The sequence below is a fragment of the Sceloporus occidentalis genome, unplaced genomic scaffold (assembly GCF_023333645.1).
Source record: "Sceloporus occidentalis isolate IW3139 unplaced genomic scaffold, rSceOcc1.0.p SCAF_434, whole genome shotgun sequence".
In the NCBI taxonomy this organism is placed as follows: Eukaryota; Metazoa; Chordata; class Lepidosauria; order Squamata; family Phrynosomatidae; genus Sceloporus; species Sceloporus occidentalis.
Genome location: NW_028317414.1, coordinates 182,990 through 202,953, shown reverse-complemented (window position 1 = coordinate 202,953; position 19,964 = coordinate 182,990). Strand labels below are relative to the sequence as shown.

Genomic DNA, 19,964 nt, shown 5'->3' with positions numbered 1-19,964 from the left:
CGCCAGCAGCCCATTGGACCCTGCAGCGAGCGGACAGATACGAATAACGTGACGCGCGGCTGGTCTCTACTTTCATTAAATCCGCTCAGATTGTGTTTTTTAATCTAATTATTTTGGAGATATTTGGTTTAAGCGATTATTTTACCTCCTGGAAACCGAGATGAACGGCAGCCTGTGGCAGAGCCAGCGTTATCGGTCCTGAGATTCTCTCCTTCCCCACCCTAGCAAAGCCTGGCTGTGCCAAGCAGCGACTTAATGGGGAGGAATAATCCTGCAGACCCTCCCGTGAACAGAAAGCTGCATGCACATGGGGGGGGGGGCTTCCAATGCATACGGCTGCGTCTTTTAATCCGGGGTCATTTACCGCATAAAATGAAAAAATTCGTGAAAGTGACAGATCCGCTAAATAAGACCACAAGTTCCCGCTTATTTCTTCAGAAATGAAAAACAGCTCAGTCCGGGGAGGAAAAATTCAGATAAATAACATTTATTTATTAACATATAAAAAAAAGAGAAGAGTTCTTAGAAATTGGGTCACTAGCCGGTACCGGGGCCCTTCCTATAACCCGAAGAGCAGGCGCAGGTCGGCGAGGGTGAGCTTGGTGAACGAGGAGCTGTTCCCGGAGAGGACTTTGTTGGCCAAATCCTTCTTCTTCTCCTGAAGCTGAGTGATCTTCTCTTCCACCGTCTCCACACACACAAACCTGGCGCGGAAAGGGTTAAAGACGCTTTTTATTAACAATCCACATCTCTGTTACTTAGTACCTGCGCGGCACAAACTGGGGAGGGGGGGGTTGGGGGTCACAGACACCGCACAGGCCCCCCGAGTTACCGGTGTATGACGACGTCCTTGCGCTGACCCACGCGGTAGATTCGGTCGCACGCCTGATCCTCTAGGGCCGGATTCCTGGGGGGGGCAGAGAGGCGACACATCAGAAAAGCAGGTCCTTCCAGGCTCTGCGGGCAAAACCACAACCCCCCCCCCCTCTCACTCTAACAGGAGAAACAAGCGATGAGACGGGGGCCAAATGGGGCCGGGGATGGGGAGGGTCACTGATTTAAAGTTCCTGATGTACAACCCCCTAATTTCTAAGAGATGGGTCGGTCGGGATCAGGCGGTGTTACCAGTGCATGTCCAAGAGGAACAGGTGATTCCCGCCAATCAGGTTTAAGCCGACGCCTCCAGCGCAGAGAGAAACCAGCATTACCTGCGAAGAAGCAACATCAGCCCCGTTAGACAGGTGACCCCCTTATATTCTCCACAGACAGGTGACCCCCTTACAGACAGGTGACCCCCTTACAGACAGGTGACCCCATTACATAAACCCCGACAGGTGACCCCCTTATATTCTCCACACAGACAGGTGACCCCATTACATAAACCCCGTTAGACAGGTGGCCCCCTTATATTCTCCACAGACAGGTGACCCCCTTACAGACAGGTGACCCCATTACATAAACCCCGTTAGACAGGTGACCCCCTTATATTCTCCACACAGACAGGTGACCCCATTACATTAACCTCGTTACAGACAGGTGACCTCGTTACAGACAGGTGACCCCGTCCCAACAGACTCAGGATTTAGGGTCTATCAGCCAGAAGACGACCAGCAGAGGGTCCAGCGTTCTGAACCGGCCGTCTCCAGCTCCGGAGATGGAAGCCATGCGCAGCCACGCAGGGGCTCTATGTCTGGACCCAACACCTGAAGACCTCCGAGGCTTCCACTCCTTACACATAAAGCCAGAATGCCCCACAAAGTGCCCACCGTCGGCCCCTGGGGGTCGCTGTTGAAGTCTTCCACTAGATCCATGCGCAGCTTGGGGTTCACTGAACCATCGATGGTCGCGAAAGACAGTCCCATGTTTTTCAGGTGAACGGCCACGATCTTCAGCATGCTGGTCCACTGCGACACGATCACGCTGCGACACCAAACGCTGATTATACCCCAAATTCCCCCCGCAGAATATTACCCCCCCGCTGCCACCCACCAGCCCTGGGACCCCCATTTACCTTTTCTGGGGCACAGAGCTGCTACTAATGGTGCGGAGTTCGGAGATTAGGGAGTCAATCTGAAGAGAGAAGAGAATTAGACAGTGATATCGTAGCCATTGTGAAGGTCATGTGACCAGGGCTTTACAGAGAGGGTGGTTGATAAGTGGAACTTCCTCCCAGCAGAGGCGGTAGAGGGTAATACAGTGAGGGGATTAAACATGCATGGGATAGACATACGGCAACTGAATCTAAGACGAGACCAACGACTGATTAAGGTTTGAGTCGTTACAGCAGGAGAAACGGGCGACTAGACGGGGGCCGGATGGGGCCGATCTGCCGGCGGGTTCTGGGTGTCTATATCTCTCGGACCGTTGGCTCGCTAACGCTTTTTTGCCCCGTTTGGAGGCTCTTCCGCGTCTCTCCCTTACCAACCTTCGTGCTGCGGCTCTCCCTCTCAAACAGCTCTGCTGGGAAGCTGGTCCCGTTCAGGGAGACGGTCGATTTCGGGTCGGGGCTCTGGAGCTCACTCAGGGACAGCGCGTTCAGCTGCTCCTCCAGACTCAGACTCACCCCCTCGCTCTTCAGCTCCGTCTGGTCAAGAGTCTGGAGTAGATGAGACCCGAGACATCAACCCTCCGACCCCGAAGTGTCAGAAAGACCTCGCCGTCCCCCCTCCCCCGCACTCACCAGCCGCAGCAGAGACGGGTGACAGCAGCACTGGCGCAGCCGCAGCAGCAGAGACAGAATGTGAACAGTACTGGATCCTTGAGCGGGTCCAGAGGACGGGAGATCACACTGACTGCCCCCAAACTCCCGGGCAACTGCACGACAGCAAAATAATACAGTGTGAGAGCAGCAGATGGGGGCCGGTGGGGGCCAGACAGACAGGGGGCCAGAGAGAGAGATATCGGGGATATTACAGAAGGTCTGCGGGGGTCGGTCTTTTTGCAGATGATATGACGGACGGTAACAGCGTAGACCTTTCGTGAGAAACAAGAATGGGGGAGAGTGCGGCGGCTGCAGTTTAATGTTAGAGGAATGGGGGAGAGCGCGGCGGCTGCAGTTTAATGTTAGTAGAATGGGGGAGAGGGCGGCGGCTGCAGTTTAATGTTAGAGGAATGGGGGAGAGCGCGGCGGCTGCAGTTTAATGTTAGAGGAATGGGGGAGAGCGCGGTGGCTGCGGTTTAATGTTAGAGGAATGGGGGAGAGAGTGGCGGCTGCAGTTTAATGTTAGAGGAATGGGGGAGAGCGCGGCGGCTGCAGTTTAATGTTAGAGGAATGGGGGAGAGCGCGGTGGCTGCGGTTTAATGTTAGAGGAATGGGGGGAGAGCGCGGCGGCTGCGGTTTAATGTTAGAAGAATGGGGGCGAGAGCGGCGGCTGCGGTTTAATGTTAGAAGAATGGGGGAGAGCGCGGCGGCTGCAGTTTAATGTTAGAAGAATGGGGGAGAGCGCGGCGGCTGCAGTTTAATGTTAGAGGAATGGGGGAGAGCGCGGCGGCTGCAGTTTAATGTTAGAGGAATGGGGGAGAGCGCGGTGGCTGCGGTTTAATGTTAGAAGAATGGGGGAGAGCGGCGGCTGCAGTTTAATGTTAGTAGAATGGGGGAGAGGGCGGCGGCTGCAGTTTAATGTTAGAAGAATGGGGGAGAGAGCGGCGGCTGCAGTTTAATGTTAGAGGAATGGGGGAGAGCGCGGTGGCTGCAGTTTAATGTTAGAGGAATGGGGGAGAGCGCGGCGGCTGCAGTTTAATGTTAGAGGAATGGGGGAGAGAGCGGCGGCTGCAGTTTAATGTTAGTAGAATGGGGGAGAGGGCGGCGGCTGCAGTTTAATGTTAGAGGAATGGGGGAGAGCGCGGTGGCTGCGGTTTAATGTTAAATGTAAAATAAATGGGAATTGAACGTCCCAAGTACAACACAGTACACAGCATTGGGGGCCCTTTGCTGTCAGTGGCCGAGCAGGGTGTTGAAGGGGAGGAGCAGGGTGTTGAAGGGGAGGAGCAGGGTGTTGAAGGGGAGGAGCAGGGTGTTGAAGGGGAGGAGCAGGACACACCTCTCTCGAACGGGTTCTCCGCCCCCCTGGCCGGCACCCGCGCTCCCCCTTCATGCTTCTTTAAGTAATTCTGTAATGTAGACCTTATGGAGAAACATAAAAGGTAATTAACACCTTCACTGCCAGCACCCCGCAGAACATCTCTCCCAGGGCACAGGAAAAGTAAAGATGGCATTAACCCTTTCAAAGATCAGCGCAGACACACAAACTATATGAAGCCAGAGCCCAGGGCATACAATCCCGCACCAGAGCCGTGAACAGCGGGACGTGTCCATTAACCCCCTGCCTGCCATGCCCGGACCTCTATTAACCATTTCACCGCCTCACCTGCAGAACATTGCTCCCTGTAATAAACTATATACAGAAAATACGTCCTCTATATACATTTACTCAGATTTCCATCCCATAAAATGCATCTCCTGCGCGGGGAGGCACATGGGCTGGTTGCTGCCTCTGGTTGGCTTCAGTCCCCGCTGAGGGGGTCTAAAAAATGCCCCAGCTGCCCCCTCCCTTTACACGCATTATTTACGGTTTAGGACACATATCCCGCACCTGGATCTGGCAAAGATGACGTCGTACACGGAGCGCTCCTGCGCAGACAGCGTGAGGCGGTGCAGCTCGCTGCGTCTCTGAGGAAGAAGGACCTGAGAAGGGAACGCGCGTTCAATGAGTTTATGGGGGTAACGACGTAACCGCCACTGAACCCTAACTACCCGACATTTGCCACCAAACACTCTCTATTGGCTAGTTACCAGCAGGACCAGTTAAGCGGACGTGTGCCTACCAGCCAGGGCCAGCTGCCTAGTTACCAGGGGTCTCCCCGTGTGGTCCAGCTGGTCCTTGGTTCTCCGTAACAGGAGGCTCTTGGTCAGGATGTTCAGCCTCTCGCCACCTTTCTTGCTGCCGTTGTCCACCTGGTTCTTCCACAGCTTGAACTCATCGAACGGGGAACATCTCAGAAACCTGCAGCCGGAGCCCAAACAACGAGTGAGGGTCTCACTTCTAACCCGACTCACGCCCCGAGCCGCGAAACGGGAGACTAGAGCCCAGACCCCTGCAGTAGATTTCCCTTCTGGGCTCAGGGGCCGTCTCACCAGTAAGACCCCCTTCATAAATCTCATTTAATAGATAAAGCCCGCGGGGAGGGGATCAGGTCCCAGGCCATCTCCTTGCACCCCGTCCTCTCACCTGAGCAGAGAGTACATGTCCAGCAGGTTGTTCTGTATCGGGGTCCCGGTCACCGCCCATCGGGCCCCGGCTCGTAGTTTGCACACGGCAATGGAGGTCTGGACCTTTGGATTTTTGATGTTATGGGCCTCGTCTAGGATTATGCGGGCCCACGCCATGCGCAGGAGAGGGGAAGAGGCGGCCGCCTTATCCTGAAACGACAAGGGAACCCGAGGACCTGGAGTCAGCGGCGGAGGGCGCCAGATTATCGACCGGCCCAACAGGAGGGAGATGTAACAAAAAAAATTTATTACACAACCCCTCAAAGGAAGAGGTCTGTCACTGGGGGCCGGCGGGCCATTCCTACCTCCAAGTCCTGGTCCTTGGCCGGCGCGTCTCCCTCTTCTTTCTTCACCGGAATCTCTTTGGACACCAGACTGTACGTGGTGACGACGATGTCATACTGCGCCAGCCTGCGAGAGTCAGCGAGAGACGCCACGAGTGAGGTCAGCGCAGGATACACTCAGCCGAGTATAACGTGGTGAAGAAGCGTCTCTCAGCTCCTAAATCCTAAAACGTCATTTGCCCTAATTTATGCCTAAAATCCCAGTGCCGGGGTCTGCCACGGGGCGGACTTGGGCCTTTTCTACTAAACAAAGGGTTTTAGCGCGGTCTCTTACGCCTTGGAGTCCTTCTCGCGGTTTGGTCCGTGATAGAGATAAACCCGCAGCCGGCTGTCTGACACTCGCTTCTCAACCTCCTTTTTCCAGTGGTGGACGAGGGACGCAGGGCAGATTATGAGGGTCCCTCGGGAGACGGTCAGAGACGAGTCTAACGGGCGAGGAGGGAACAGTTCCAAAAAATAAAAAGCGAGAGTGAGAAAGAACCAAGAAAAGAAAAAAACGCCCCAATAATATCCTTGTACTGAATCCATTTACCCCCCATACTGCATAATACATCACTCCTGCCAAGCAATTCCCCCTCCAACCCCCCCGGCTCCCGCCACTGCCACCCCCACCCCGGACTGCCTTACCCCCCCCGCCACTGACTCGCCCACCCCGGCCTGCCCTACCCCCGCCTCCCCCACCCCGGCCTGCCCTACACCCCACCTCCTGCCACTGCCTCCCCCCGCCACTGACTCCCCCACCCCGGCCTGCCCTACCCCCGCCTCCCCCACCCCGGCCTGCCCTACACCCCACCTCCCGCCTCTGCCTCCCCCCCTCCCGGCCTGCCCTACCACCCGCCTCTGCCTGCCCTACCCCCCCGCGGCCTGCCCTACCCCCCCACCGCCTCCCACATCCCCATCCCGCCCCGGCTCGTCCAGAGCCCACAGTACCGGTTTTGGAAATCCAGGACTCGAGCTTCTTTTCTTCCTCTTTTTCTTTTTGCTGCTTCTGTTTCTGAATCAGGATGAGCGCGATCATCGTCAGCGTTTTCCCGAGTCCCATATCATCAGCTGCGAACGGAGGTCACATTTACCAACATATAGAACGCTAACGCAAATATATACAGCTGCACAGAGGCACTGGGAGCCAAACGCTTCAATCACTAAAAGGGCCAGAAAGAGCAAGAGGCCATCCAATGAATTTTCTTTACAGTAAGAGCAGTAAACATGTGGAATCCGCTTTCCCACAGATCCAAAAGATGCCTTTAAATATGGGGCGGATAGCACCGTATTTGCTCGATTATACGAAGAGTTTTTGTCCAGAGCAAATGCTCTGGGGTCATCTTATAATCAGACCTCAACTAGGTCTGACTATGAGACTAAGATCCAGATCCCCCGCAGCGCTGCAGGGGACCTGGATCCTCCTGCCCCCCCCCCCTCCCACTTACCAGTACTTCTGAGTCCCCGGTGCTTGGTCCGGGCAGTGTGTAGAGCTCTACAAGATTCGCGTAGACAACTTCCGCTGCAGCCGGGAGGAGGTGCGGTTAGTGGCGGGGTTGTCTGCGTCCATCGCGCAGACCTTCCCCGGCTGTCAGACATCACGGGGAACTCTGATCTCCGACAACCAGGGAAGGTCTGCGCGATGGACGCAGACAACCCCCGCCGCTAACCGCACCACCTCCCGGCTGCAGCGAATCGCGTAGAGCTCTACACGCTGCCCGGACCACGCACCGGGGACTCAGAAGCTCCGGTAAGTTTGGGGGGGGGGGGGGGGGAGTGTTAAATGGGGGGCATAAGGCATTTCTGGAGACAGAGTGCTCTGTGAAATGCCTTTTAACCTCCTTAATGCCACTCTGCCTCCAGAAATGCCTTATACCCCCTATATGCCACTGTGCCCCATGATATGCCTTTTAACCCCCTAAATGCCAGTATAAGGCAATTCTGGAGGCAGAGTGGCACATAAGGGGTTAAAAGGCATATCATGGGACACAGTGGCATATAGGGGTATAAGGCATTTCTGGGGCAGAGTGGCAAGCCAGGGGGCAGATGTGCATAACTGGGGGGGCAGGTTGAGGAAAAAAAAAAAAAAAAAAAAAAAAAAAGGAAATAAAAAAACAAATTCTCAAATCATAGCTTTTATAAAAAAAAAAAAAAAAAAAAAAAAAATGTTTACATGAATTAACATTTACTGGTAAAACTTTTTTCCTATAGGGTCATCTTATATTCAGGCTTTTTTTCATAAATTAATATTCAGATTTTGGGGGGTCGTCTTATAATCGAGCAAATACGGTATGCAATATATAATATGAGGAATATACAGGATATAACGGGTTATAAGGACGGGATTAGTTATACGGCCGGAGAGTATATAATATATAATATGAGGAATATACAGGGATATAACGGGTTATAAGGACGGGATTAGTTATACGGCCGGAGAGTATATAATATATAATATGAGGAATATACAGGGATATAACGGGTTATAAGGATGGGATTAGTTATACGGGGGGAGAGTATATAATATATAATATGAGGAATATACAGGATATAACGGGTTATAAGGACGGAATTAGTTATACGGCCGGAGAGTATATAATATATAATATGAGGAATATACAGGGATATAACGGGTTATAAGGACGGGATTAGTTATATAGGCCGGAGAGTATATAATATGAGGAATATACAGGATATAACGGGTTATAAGGACGGGGTTATGCGGCCGGAGAGTATATAATATATAATGTGAGGAATATACAGGGATATAACGGGTTATAAGGACGGGATTAGTTATACGGCCGGAGAGTATATAATATATAATATGAGGAATATACAGGATATAACGGGTTATAAGGACGGGATTAGTTATACGGCCGGAGAGTATATAATATATAATATGAGGAATATACAGGGATATAACGGGTTATAAGGACGGGATTAGTTATACGGCCGGAGAGTATATAATATATAATATGAGGAATATACAGGGATATAACGGGTTATAAGGACGGGATTAGTTATACGGCTGGAGAGTATATAATATATAATATGAGGAATATACAGGGATATAACAGGTTATAAGGACGGGATTAGTTATACGGCCAGAGAGTATATAATATATAATATGAGGAATATACAGGATATAACGGGTTATAAGGACGGGATTAGTTATACGGCCGGAGAGTATATAATATATAATATGAGGAATATACAGGATATAACGGGTTATAAGGACGGGATTAGTTATACGGCTGGAGAGTATATAATATATAATATGAGGAATATACAGGGATATAACAGGTTATAAGGACGGGATTAGTTATACGGCCGGAGAGTATATAATATATAATATGAGGAATATACAGGGATATAACGGGTTATAAGGGCGGGATTAGTTATACGGCCGGAGAGTAAATAATATATAATATGAGGAATATACAGGGATATAACGGGTTATAAGGACGGAATTAGTTATACGGCCGGAGAGTATATAATATATAATATGAGGAATATACAGGGATATAACGGGTTATAAGGACGGGATTAGTTATATAGGCCGGAGAGTATATAATATGAGGAATATACAGGATATAACGGGTTATAAGGACGGGGTTATGCGGCCGGAGAGTATATAATATATAATGTGAGGAATATACAGGGATATAACGGGTTATAAGGACGGGATTAGTTATACGGCCGGAGAGTATATAATATATAATATGAGGAATATACAGGATATAACGGGTTATAAGGACGGGATTAGTTATACGGCCGGAGAGTATATAATATATAATATGAGGAATATACAGGGATATAACGGGTTATAAGGACGGGATTAGTTATACGGCCGGAGAGTATATAATATATAATATGAGGAATATACAGGGATATAACGGGTTATAAGGACGGGATTAGTTATACGGCTGGAGAGTATATAATATATAATATGAGGAATATACAGGGATATAACAGGTTATAAGGACGGGATTAGTTATACGGCCAGAGAGTATATAATATATAATATGAGGAATATACAGGATATAACGGGTTATAAGGACGGGATTAGTTATACGGCCGGAGAGTATATAATATATAATATGAGGAATATACAGGATATAACGGGTTATAAGGACGGGATTAGTTATACGGCTGGAGAGTATATAATATATAATATGAGGAATATACAGGGATATAACAGGTTATAAGGACGGGATTAGTTATACGGCCGGAGAGTATATAATATATAATATGAGGAATATACAGGGATATAACGGGTTATAAGGGCGGGATTAGTTATACGGCCGGAGAGTAAATAATATATAATATGAGGAATATACAGGGATATAACGGGTTATAAAGACGGGATTAGTTATACGGCCGGAGAGTATATGATATATAATATGAGGAATATACAGGATATAAAAGGGCCAGGCAGAGAAAGCAGCGCAGGCACATCTTACTGACCGCTGTTCTGTGGAATTGACAGGTTCCTCCTTACCTAAAATACCTCCCTGAGGCTTCTGAGTCTCTCTCCAGAGGAGCCACGCCAGCGCCTGCTTCTGGTGCAAGAGTAACGGGACCTGAAACCCAAGAGAAAAACCGTGAGCCGTCAGGAAGCCGGCGGGATTTTATCAGTCACATATAATTATTTCATTCACATGGAAGCCCCTGTCCAGGGAGAGAACCCATTAAGTGCAGCAGGACAAGGACATGGACAGTGCACAGCTACGAGAATGAGGAGGATTTATGAATATTGATAAAACTAGAGTGTTTTAAATAGAATGGAAGGAAGTTTTACTTTACTGAGAGGGTGCTAGATAAGTGGAACAGCCCTCCAGCAGAGGTGGTAGAGGGTAATACAGTGAGGGTATTAAACATGCATGGGATAGGCATACAGCTCCTGAATCTAAGACGAGACCAACGACTGATTAAGGTTTGAGTCTTTACAGCACTAGACGGGGGCCGGATTGGGGCCGATCTGCCGGCGGGTTCTATTTAACGATGGTGATGAACAGAGGCAGAGCTTTCATCTCAGTACAGCAGGAGATTCCAGCCGTTACAGGGGGCTCCGTACCTTCAGTCCTCGGGGGTCTTCTGCCGTGCTATCTGGGCTGGGACAGGACTCCAGGCTCTTATGCAAGTGATCAATAGTTTCGCTGGTTGCGTTCCTCACAGCGATGAGACGGTCCTCGGTCATGCGGCCCCCGTAAAAGTTCTGCCATTGAGGAGTCACTAAAAGAATAGTAGAAAATAATAAAAATAGTGCACAGCGACGTCCCCTCCGTCAGGGACCACCCCGCGGGCTCCTCTCACCTCCATACAGGCTGCTGTAGTTCTGACTGGAAGTCAGGGGTCTCTCCGGCGCATGCAGACCAAAGGAGCTGGTGGGAAGCTCATGGAAAGCCAAAGGCTTCACGGCCCCGGACTCATCAGCTGCTCCGTGTTTACTGAATGGGTTTAGTGGGGCAGAAAGAGCTCTTACTGCCCCGTCCTGACTGCAGCCTGCACAAGAACGAGGTTTCAATAAAGGATCTGGATCTTCAACCAGGGAAACACACAGAACATGCGCGGCACATTACATTTACACTCCGTGTGCATAGTACACCCTCTCTGCTGCACTAGGTCCTTTTCAGGCTCCTATGTATTTACAAGGAAATAAATATCCCTACAGGACAGGCAGCAGAGCCCATGGTGTCAGCCCGACGCGTCCTCACCTGAGCCATTCTCAGCCTCCGGGGACAGGTTCAAGGAGCCGAGAGCGTCTTCCAGATCCTGCACCTGCTTCAGCAAGCGCTCCCCCTTATCCGGCAGAGCCTTCAGATTAACCGATGCCAGCGTCGCCTGCAACAAGAGTAGCGATGCTCAGCTATATGGATCATCAGTCAACCCAAAGGACCCCCCCAGGCCAGTCATCTCTGCTCTATCCTGCCGGCTCTTCAGAAACTCTTCGCGTTTAAAATAAATAGCTGCAGAAATCCTTCGTACCGTCCACCATATAAACCGGTTAACGTTCCTCCCCCCCATAACCTTAAAGGCTTCCTGATCCCCCCAGACTACTCTGCACTTGGGGTTCTGCTGGCGGTACGCACGAGCCCCCCACCTTCTTCTGCTGGAGCTGGGCCGTGAGCTGCGTGTGCAGGGCCGACGCTTTCTGGGTCTCGGGCTGAGAGCTGAATCCTGGGAAGGAGGTGATTGTCCTCTGCTTGGCTCCACCGGAGATCCTCTGCTTCTCCGCCGCAGGCTGGGAGCTCACAAACAACACGTCGTCATCATCATCATCATCATCATCATCGCATGCCTCGCTCTCCCGGGGGGTGTTCCGCTCCTTTGGGTCGCTCTCGGTGCTTGCGATGCTCTCCTTGTGACCGCTGGAGCCCCCCGCTGTCTCTGCCGTGGCGTCTGTGGCAGGGATTTTGTCTACTTGATGCTGGATGGTATTTTCCTTTCCCCCGCCAGAGAGCCTCTCCTGGAGAGATGCGTCACGGACCCCTCTGGTCTCGGGGGGATCTTTGCCCCCATCTTGTAAATGGGGGTCTCCGTCCATATGGACAGGTCTTGTATCCTTTCCGTCCGAGTTTTCCTGAAGCTTCTTCTTGACCTTTACTCCAGCGGGCAGCTCCTTCTCTCTCCACGTCTGGAAGGAAACCTTTTCTTCCCACGTTTTGCTGGCTGCCCCAGCCTGGACAGGAGGCTCGCTCATCGCTTTCGCGCCCCTCTCCCCGCCGCTCGTCTTTCTCTCCCCACCACCGCTCTTCTTTCTCTCCTCCCCACCGCTCTTCTTTCGCTCCTTATTTTTCTCATTTTCTCCTTGAATCTTCCTTTCTGCTCCGTTCTGCGTCTGGTTTTCCTCTTGGCCGCTGCTCTCCTCCTCATTCTTCTTTCTCTCTCCGCTCATCTGCTTCCACACATCATGCTTGGGGTCATCGTTTAGGATTTTGAAGGGATTCCTCCTGTGTTTCTCCATCTTTTCCCCCAGGTTCTGCTCTGGGGCATTAGACGCTTTTTGTTTGTAGTTTGTTGCCTGTAAACATAAAATTTAGCATTATTTCCAGAAATAAAGCGATAACGCAGGTGCGGATTACTACGAGTCTCTGTGGCCCTATGGGCCGGAAACGTTAGGGGTTATTCGCCAGCCACTAAAGAAACTGGATCAGGGGCTCAGACGACAGATACAACAAAGCCAAATTCTCTATGACATCATCACGACACGTAGATCCAAACCACATTTGTGGTCCCCGCTGTACCGATTTACCTGCAGGTTTGCTGGGGGCAGGCGACGATGGGGATGGGGGGCAGGCGACGATGGGGATGGGGGGCAGGCGACGATGGGGATGGGGGGCAGGCGACGATGGGGATGGGGGCGCCGCTAATGTAAAATAAGCTAATGAAAGCAGAAGCGGAGTGATTTGAAGAGACCCCAAGCAGACACGGCTGTGAGGATGTTGGGAGCGCCCCAGAGTGCCGACCGCTGGGGGTCCGCGAGTGAAGCCAGCAGCTCCCGGCAGGTAAACAGCGAGCGTCAGACACTCGGGGGAGAGCGAGAGGGCAGGTCGGACACAGCTCACTCACACTGAAACGGGTAACAGGAACATTTAAATGGAAGAATTTAGGGCTGCAACAACTAATCGATGAAATCTATAATGAAATTCGTTGCCAACAAGTTTAATTATCGATTGGTTGAATCGTTTTTATCGATTATAAAATGAGGGATTTTCAGAGCAAACGCTCCCTAAAATACCCCTCGTTTTATAATCCGTTTCATTCAGTGAGACTCACAGCAGTTACTACTTACAGTCCCTCCCTCCCTGCAGTCAGGGTTGATGGGGTGTTTAGGGTTAATTTAGGGGCAGCTATGGTTAATGGGGTGTTTAGGGTTAATTTAATGCTGAGGATTGAGGGTTAATTTAATTTAATAAAGTTAACTTGAGGTGCAGTTAGAGGTAAAGGGGGCCAAACTAAGGGTAATCTAAATCCTGGGGGCAGTGAAGATTAACCCAGTACTTATTTATAAAAGTATGGTGTCTGACTCTATGCAGGCACTATGGGATATCTGGGGGGTATAAGGCATATCTGGGGGGGCATAAGGCATATTTGGGGAGGACAGAGTGGCATATCTGGGGGTATGTCTGGGCTCCAATGTGCCTAAGTGCGCATTTTTATCAAAGTTTTTTTTTATTCTGCTGTTTGTTTTTTTAACATCATTTGTTTATTAAATTATTTTAAATAAAAATTTGACATTCATTTTTTATCCGATGAATCAAAAAAATTCGGCCGACTAATCGATTATGAAAATAATCGTTAGCTGCAGCCCTAGAAGAATTAAACACACGTTATCCAATAAGACAGAGAGGAGACCCGGCACCCCCATCTAAAATCACAACACGTAAAATGACCCCCAAGAGACACCCCGTTACCGGCCAGCAACGACATTCCCATCTCCCCCCCCCCGGAGTAGTACTCACATTCCACGGCACGTGTCCGCACCACTTCTTCCCATCCGCTTTACTCTTCATACAGCGATAAAAGAGCCTGGAACAGGAGACCCCGGGGTTAGCGGAGGGAGACCCCGGGGTTAGCGGAGGGAGACCCCGGGGTTAGCGGAGGGAGACCCCGGGGTTAGCGGAGGGAGACCCCGGGGTTAGCGGAGGGAGACCCCGGGGTTAGCGGAGGGAGACCCCAAAAAACCGCAGCTCCCCCCACGAGCCGAGTTACCATCCCCTACCGCAGACCCCCAGAACAGGTTACACAAAACACAATACTAAGCCCGGGGTCTACAGGGGGTGGTCCGGGGTGCAAACACTCACCTGTACCCTCCGGACTCCTGCGCGACCAGAGCCTGCAGCTCCACCATGTAATCTTCATGTAACAGGCAGTGGGAAGCAGGAACGCTGCACACGGGAAGAGCGCGTTAATATTCCAGCCAAACGTGTGCAACGGCAGATATACAGACGCCTGACGCTCCTACCCCAGCGGCGGCCCTCGCTCCGTACGGGAGAAGAGCCCTTCATGCGCGGCTAACTTCAGGGTTACCTCATATGACGGTGGTTTGTTTAGAGCAGGGCTGAATGCGAAGCTCTGACTCTTACCCCGGGGGTATAAAGAGACGCAGAGCTGCCGCCCCCGCCGCTCCTGTATTTATTATGATACATTCACTTACGCCGCTGGCTGTGTGAAGCCGCAGGGGGCGCCGCGATTGGCTCCGCACACGTAGAAGCTTTTCCCCTTGTTGGGTCCGTCTCGTGTCCCGGTTTTCAAGAAGCAGAGAATTCCTGGAGAGAGAAAATCAGAAGAAACTCGTCCAGAACACGGCAGCCGTGGCCCTCCTGCCCCAGACTATACCCGCCTGCCAGGACTATACCCGCCTGCCAGGACTATACCCGCCTGCCCCCTCCTGCCAGGACGATACCCGCCTGCCCCCTCCTGCCAGGGACTTTACCCTCCTGCGAGGACTATACCCGCCTGGCCCCCGCCTGCCAGGACTATACCAGCCTGCCCCCTCCTGCCAGGACGATACCCGCCTGCCCCCTCCTGCCAGGACTTTACCCGCCTGCCCCCGCCTGCCAGGACTATACCCGCCTGCCCCCTCCTGCCAGGGACGATACCCGCCTGCCCCCTCCTGCCAGGACTATACCCGCCTGCCCCCTCCTGCCAGGACTTTACCCTCCTGCGAGGACTATACCCGCCTGCCCCTTCCTGCCAGGACTATACCCGCCTGCCCCCTCCTGCCAGGACTATACCCGCCTGCCCCCTCCTGCCAGGACTATACCCCTCCTGCGAGGACTGACTATAACCGCCTGCCCCCCTCCTGCCAGGACGATACCCGCCTGCCCCCTCCTGCCAGGACGATACCCGCCTGCCCCCTCTTGCCAGGACTTTACCCTCCTGCGAGGACTATACCCGCCTGGCCCCGCCTGCCAGGACTATACCAGCCTGCCCCCCTCCTGCCAGGACTATACCCCGCCTGCCCCCTCCTGCCAGGACGATACCCGCCTGCCCCCTCCTGCCAGGACAATACCCGCCTGCGAGGACTATACCCGCCTGCCAGGACTATACCCGCCTGCCCCCCTCCTGCCAGGACTATACCCGCCTGCCCCCTCCTGCCAGGACTATTACCCTCCTGCGAGGACTGACTATAACCGCCTGCCCCCTCCTGCCAGGACGATACCCCGCCTGCCCCTCCTGCCAGGACGATACCCGCCTGCCCCCTCCTGCCAGGGACCTATACCCCTCCTGCGAGGACTGACTATAACCGCCTTGCCCCCTCCTGCCAGGACGATACCCGCCTGCCCCCTCCTGCCAGGACTATACCTGCCTGCCCCCTCCTGCCAGGACTATACCCGCCTGCCCCCTCCTGCCAGGACTATACCCGCCTGCCCGCTCCCGCATGCTCTGCGGTTAGAAGCACACCATGTCTTCGGCGCGAGGGCCGTGCGGACTCACCGTGTTCAGTGCAGCGCACGTTATCCATAACAGGACGGGAAAAATCACTAAGCTGCCAGTTATAATATATACGTTTTTGTGTATATATGTATAGGTGTGTATATATATATATATATATATATATATATATATATATATATATATATATATATGTTTATGTATAAATAAATGCGTGTATATATGTATATATAAATGTGTATATATGTATGTATATAAATGTGGTATATATGTATATAAATGCGTGTATATATGTATATATCTTCAGGGCTCCGGTAACACGACCAGCGCCGACCACACAGCACCCGGAAATCTTTCACAAAAACACACAAAAAAAAAAACAAAAAACATAAGAAACGGGAAAAAAAGCAGACGCCAAAAACATAAATAAATTAAAATCCCCCAAAAGAACAAAAAATTATATTAACAACAACAACAACAACTGGTACACCCAACAGCCCCGTGTCCTGTCACCCCCCCCCCGTACACCCAACAGCCCCGTGTCCTGTCACCCCCCCCCCCCCCCGTACACCCCAACAGCCCCGTGTCCTGTCACCCCCCCCCCCGGTACACCCAACAGCCCCGTGTCCTGTCCCCCCCCCCCCGTACACCCAACAGCCCCGTGTCCTGTCACCCCCCCCCCGGTACACCCAACAGCCCCGTGTCCTGTCACCATCACCCCCCCCCCGTACACCCAACAGCCCCGTGTCCTGTCACCCCCCCCCCCCGTACACCCAACAAGCCCCGTGTCCTGTCACCCCCCCCCCCGTACACCCAACAGCCCCGTGTCCTGTCACAGTCACTCCCCCCGGTACACCCAATATCCCCGTGTCCTGTCACAGTCACCCCCCTCACTACACCCAATAGCCCCGTGTCCTGTCACAGTCACCCCCCTCACTACACCCAATAGCCCCGTGTCCTGCCACAGTCACCCCCCCCGGTACACCCAACAGCCCCGTGTCCCTGCCACAGTCACCCCCCCCGGTACACCCAACAGCCCCGTGTCCTGCCACAGTCACCCCCCCCGGTACACCCAACAGCCCCGTGTCCTGTCACAGTTACCCCCTCACTACACCCAATAGCCCCCGTGTCCTGTCACCCCATTCACCTTTCACCAGTCGCACACTCTTTCACGGCGCCAATACTGACGCTTCAACCTCATCCAATCAAGAGCCGTCTAGCGCCCATGCGTGAATTATCCTGCAGCCAACCAGGTTTTCATGCGCCAGAGTCCGGCAAGTTTCAAACTGGCGGCTGCAAACTAAACAACCAATCACCAGTCAAGCAAAGATCTGGTATTCCCGCCCCACAACCAATCACCGAGAGCCATGGTCCAAGAGAAACACAAGAAACTACCCAATCAACATGAAGGAGGCGGTCAGCAGCATATACAGAGCACGATTTGGCTTGGCAATATGACAGACAGGTGACTTCTCCAATCAGAAGTCACATCATTATTGGTCCAACATAGACTTAGAGAGTGCCGCCCACGTCTGAGCTTTAACCCCTTGAGTTCTGTAGTTACGTTTAGGAGACGGCAATGTACTCGGCTCCCACATCAGCCGTGACCGCCCCCACAGCGGAGTTAGACGCTCGCTTCTACCTTCCACACCCTGCAGGGGCAGTAAACGTTACGTGACATGTATGTGAATCCTGGGAAACATGGCCCGGCAGCCAATCAGAGGAGTGATGTGAGTGCCGAGTACTTCCGTCCTAGTGAAGCAGCGAAGGTGATCGGTACCGAGTACCTCCGTCCGGGTGAAGCAGCGATGGTGATCGGTACCGAGTACCTCCGTCCGGGTGAAGCCGCGATGGTGATCGGTACCGAGTACCTCCGTCCGGGTGAAGCAGCGATGGTGATCGGTACCGAGTACTTCCGTCCTAGTGAAGCAGCGATGGTGATCGGTACCGAGTACCTCCGTCCGGGTGAAGCCGCGATGGTGATCGGTACCGAGTACCTCCGTCCGGGTGAAGCAGCGATGGTGATCGGTACCGAGTACCTCCGTCCGGGTGAAGCAGCGATGGTGATCGGTACCGAGTACCTCCGTCCGGGTGAAGCAGCGATGGTGATCGGTACCGAGTACCTCCGTCCGGGTGAAGCCGCGATGGTGATTGGTACCGAGTACCTCCGTTCGCCCCTCATCAGCTCATGTTACCCTCATTACAATGTTATTGACCAATACAGAGCCCGGGGCCCCCGGCTGCCCCCAGAGACAGACGGCGTCACACGAGAGCCTGCAGCGGGGAGATGAGAGGCGCGGGGGTATATCTGGGTCTGTTCGGGCCCCCTGGGCACACGATTTGCCCCCCGTGTCCATGCCAGGTCAGCTGGTACAGCCAGCCCCCCCCGGAATGATTAATTTGCTCCCAGGATTTAGCGGCGGATTTTAATCATCCGGATTAAAGCAATAAACGCCCTCCCAGAATAATTACACTCCCGCCCTGCCAGCGGATCGGCCCCCCGTCGGCCCCTCTAGTCTGAACAGACTCAAACCTTAATCAGTTGTTGGTCTCGTCTTAACATCCCTCACTCTATAAGCCTCTACCACTTCTGCTGGGAGGCTGCTCCAGTGGGAGGCTGCAGTGTGAGGCGCGGCCCCCGTGATATCAGACGGTTGGCTGTGCAGGCATCTCCTGTCCCATTAATTCCTGCGCTGCAGCTGGTGATGTCATAACGAGCTAATTATACATCCAGCGCTGGGAGTGCGAGAGTTAATTCAAAAACAGAAATACCCTCTAGGGGGCACTTAGATATTACATAACCAGAGACCCGGCCCCCGGTATAATGTATAATTAAATCAGCGAGCCGGCCCCTGTATAATGTATAGATAAATCAGTGACCGGCCCCTGTATAATGTATAGATAAATCAGTGACCGGCCCCCTGTATAAATGTATAGATAAATCAGCGAGCCGGCCCCCTGTATAATGCATAGATAAATCAGTGACCGGCCCCTGTATAATGTATAGATAAATCAGTGACCGGCCCCCTGTATAATGTATAGATAAATCAGTGATCGGCCCCCTGTATAATGTATAGATAAATCAGCGAGCCGGCCCCCTGTAGAAATGTATAGATAAATCAGCGAGCCGGCCCCCTGTATAATGTATAGATAAATCAGCGACCGGCCCCCTGTATAATGTATAGATAAATCAGTGACCGGCCCCCTGTATAATGTATAGATAAATCAGGGACCGGCCCCCTGTATAATGTATAGATAAATCAGTGACCGGCCCCCTGTATAATGTATAGATAAATCAGTGACCGGCCCCCTGTATAATGTATAGATAAAATCAGTGTCCGGCCTCCTGTATAATGTATAGATAAATCAGTGACCGGCCCCCTGTATAATGTATAGATAAATCAGCGAGCCGGCCCCCTGTATAATGTATAGATAAATCAGTGATCGGCCCCCTGTATAATGTATAGATAAATCAGCGAGCCGGCCCCCTGTAGAATGTATAGATAAATCAGCGAGCCGGCCCCCTGTATAATGTATAGATAAATCAGCGACCGGCCCCCTGTATAATGTATAGATAAATCAGTGACCGGCCCCTGTATAATGTATAGATAAATCAGGGACCGGCCCCCTGTATAATGTATAGATAAATCAGTGACCGGCCCCCTGTATAATGTATAGATAAATCAGTGACCGGCCCCCTGTATAATGTATAGATAAATCAGTGACCGGCCCCCTGTATAATGTATAGATAAATCAGCGAGCCGGCCCCCTGTATAATGCATAGATAAATCAGTGACCGGCCCCTGTATAATGTATAGATAAATCAGTGACCGGCCCCCTGTATAATGTATAGATAAATCAGCGAGCCGGCCCCCTGTATAATGTATAGATAAATCAGTGATCGGCCCCCTGTATAATGTATAGATAAATCAGCGAGCCGGCCCCCTGTAGAATGTATAGATAAATCAGCG

The 19,964-nt window shown here is 52.0% G+C and overlaps 1 protein-coding gene across 1 annotated transcript; it reads right to left on the bottom strand.

The window, feature by feature from the left end:
* Positions 1-559: 559 nt before the first annotated feature.
* On the bottom strand, positions 560-16,063 carry LOC149272600 (transcription termination factor 2-like). Its single transcript, XM_089506912.1, has 23 exons — positions 16,036-16,063; positions 14,753-14,864; positions 14,400-14,483; positions 14,058-14,124; positions 11,696-12,616; positions 11,310-11,436; positions 10,909-11,097; positions 10,670-10,827; positions 10,094-10,175; positions 6,544-6,663; positions 5,888-6,038; positions 5,575-5,680; positions 5,229-5,419; positions 4,850-5,003; positions 4,593-4,684; positions 4,041-4,123; positions 2,681-2,814; positions 2,426-2,596; positions 2,012-2,070; positions 1,767-1,920; positions 1,126-1,208; positions 833-907; positions 560-704 (listed from the first exon to the last, which is right to left on the bottom strand). The coding sequence occupies exons 1-23, from the start codon at positions 16,061-16,063 to the stop codon at positions 560-562; spliced, it is 3,486 nt and encodes a 1,161-aa protein (XP_089363038.1).
* Between the last annotated feature and the right edge of the window lie 3,901 nt (positions 16,064-19,964).

Bases quoted from the DNA above. Each gene is read 5' to 3' on its own strand.
- LOC149272600 (XM_089506912.1), bottom strand. From the start codon at position 16,063: ATGGATAACGTGCGCTGCACTGAACACG. The intron at 5,681-5,887 runs GTAAGAGACCGC...TGACTCTCGCAG, and splicing joins CGCGAGAAGGACTCCAAGGC to GCTGGCGCAGTATGACATCG. The intron at 908-1,125 runs GTAACACCGCCT...TGCCCCCCCCAG, and splicing joins TTCCTCTTGGACATGCACTG to GAATCCGGCCCTAGAGGATC.